Source organism: Lupinus angustifolius, chromosome LG14 (assembly GCF_001865875.1).
Source record: "Lupinus angustifolius cultivar Tanjil chromosome LG14, LupAngTanjil_v1.0, whole genome shotgun sequence".
NCBI lineage: Eukaryota > Viridiplantae > Streptophyta > Magnoliopsida > Fabales > Fabaceae > Lupinus > Lupinus angustifolius.
The window spans coordinates 6,148,626-6,150,015 of NC_032022.1; the positions used below are offsets into that span (position 1 = coordinate 6,148,626).

The window sequence follows — 1,390 nt, forward strand, 5'->3', positions numbered from 1 at the left end:
ACACACAAACTCGAAAAACCGCAATTCTCAACTGTTTTGAGTGATTTTTGAGTCTATTCATATCATGTTTTCATTTCCAAACACATTGCAACCTTCATTTTCGTGTTTGGTGGATTAAATAAAAACTTCCAATTCTCAAAATCTTAAAACCTAGTTTCTCAAAACTTCAAGTTCATGGCTTCAACTTCAAAAACCAAGAAACAACAAACCAATGTGGCTCCAAGGAGACAACAAACCTCTTCATAAACTAATTCTTTGGACTTGGCTCGACTTCTTGCAAACGAAGAACAACACTAGGTGTTCATAGAGAATTTCATGCAGAGACTCATTTTTTCTCCTAAATTTGGTAAGTAACACTCTTTTGAGTCTGATGATTTCATTTTCCCACCCTTCTTAGACACCAAAAAATTGTTTAATCTTTTAAAATGCATTGTACCTACTACCCGAAAGTTGTAAGGGTATTTTAATGCAATTTCACTCCCAAGAAGAACAAAATCTTCTCATTTGTCAAAGGCAAGGAACTTGCCATCGACTTTCGAACTTTAAGTTCAATTTGCAACAACATATAATACATAGGGGCTACTGTAGAGTCACGCTTACATTGTGATGAGTTAGAAGGATGCGACAAACAAGATTTCTACTACTCTATGTGTAGATATTCCAATAGGAATATTTAATTACATAAGCTAAGGGTCATCGGTGATAGTGTAAAAAATAGAAATATTCTTTCTGCTGGAAACTTAAACCTAGAGGACCGTTTGCTTCATTACTTTCTTAGTTACATCATAGTTCAATAAATTTCAAATCATTCACAATTTAATGATATGGAACTACAATTGTTGTATGTTATTAAGCAAAATGTCCCGATAAATTGGACAATGATGGTAATGAGACAAATGTGGGCCTTTAGAGGGGATTTGGGTCCCTTACCTTATGTTATCATCATAACTGCCAGTTTTGAGTATTTTGGTGTATCTCTTACTGAAGTGTCAAAGATTGTGTTTGATGCTCATGAAACTAAGATTGATGAGGATGTCATTCACAAAATGAAATTCTTTCGGGAAACCACTAATACGATCTATAAGTAACTTGGTAATTATCAGACTACTCAAACTGAAAACACATCTGCAAACCCTCCTACTGAACAACCTTCTTCGTTTCATGTTGAGTCATCATTGTCCAGTTCCATGCCTTTCAATCAAATGGTTATGGACGAGTTATTCTCACATTGAGGCTACATTACCTCTAGGATGGATGCTCTTGATACAACAAATCAACAAGTCCAAGCAAAACTATGTAGACTGTTAAATTGATTGGATTATAGATTTAGATGTTGAGCATCCTGGAGACTTGTAGAGTAGTTTTGACTTGGATTTGTGTAATTTATTTG

The 1,390-nt window shown here is 34.7% G+C and overlaps 1 protein-coding gene across 1 annotated transcript in view; it reads right to left on the minus strand.

Moving 5' to 3' along the window:
- The window catches only part of LOC109326333, a 2,678-nt gene extending 2,580 nt beyond the window's left edge, over positions 1-98 (minus strand). The window contains exon 1 of the mRNA XM_019559025.1: positions 93-98. Within this exon, the coding sequence (XP_019414570.1) occupies positions 93-98 (6 nt within the window). The remainder of the gene's footprint in view (positions 1-92) is intronic.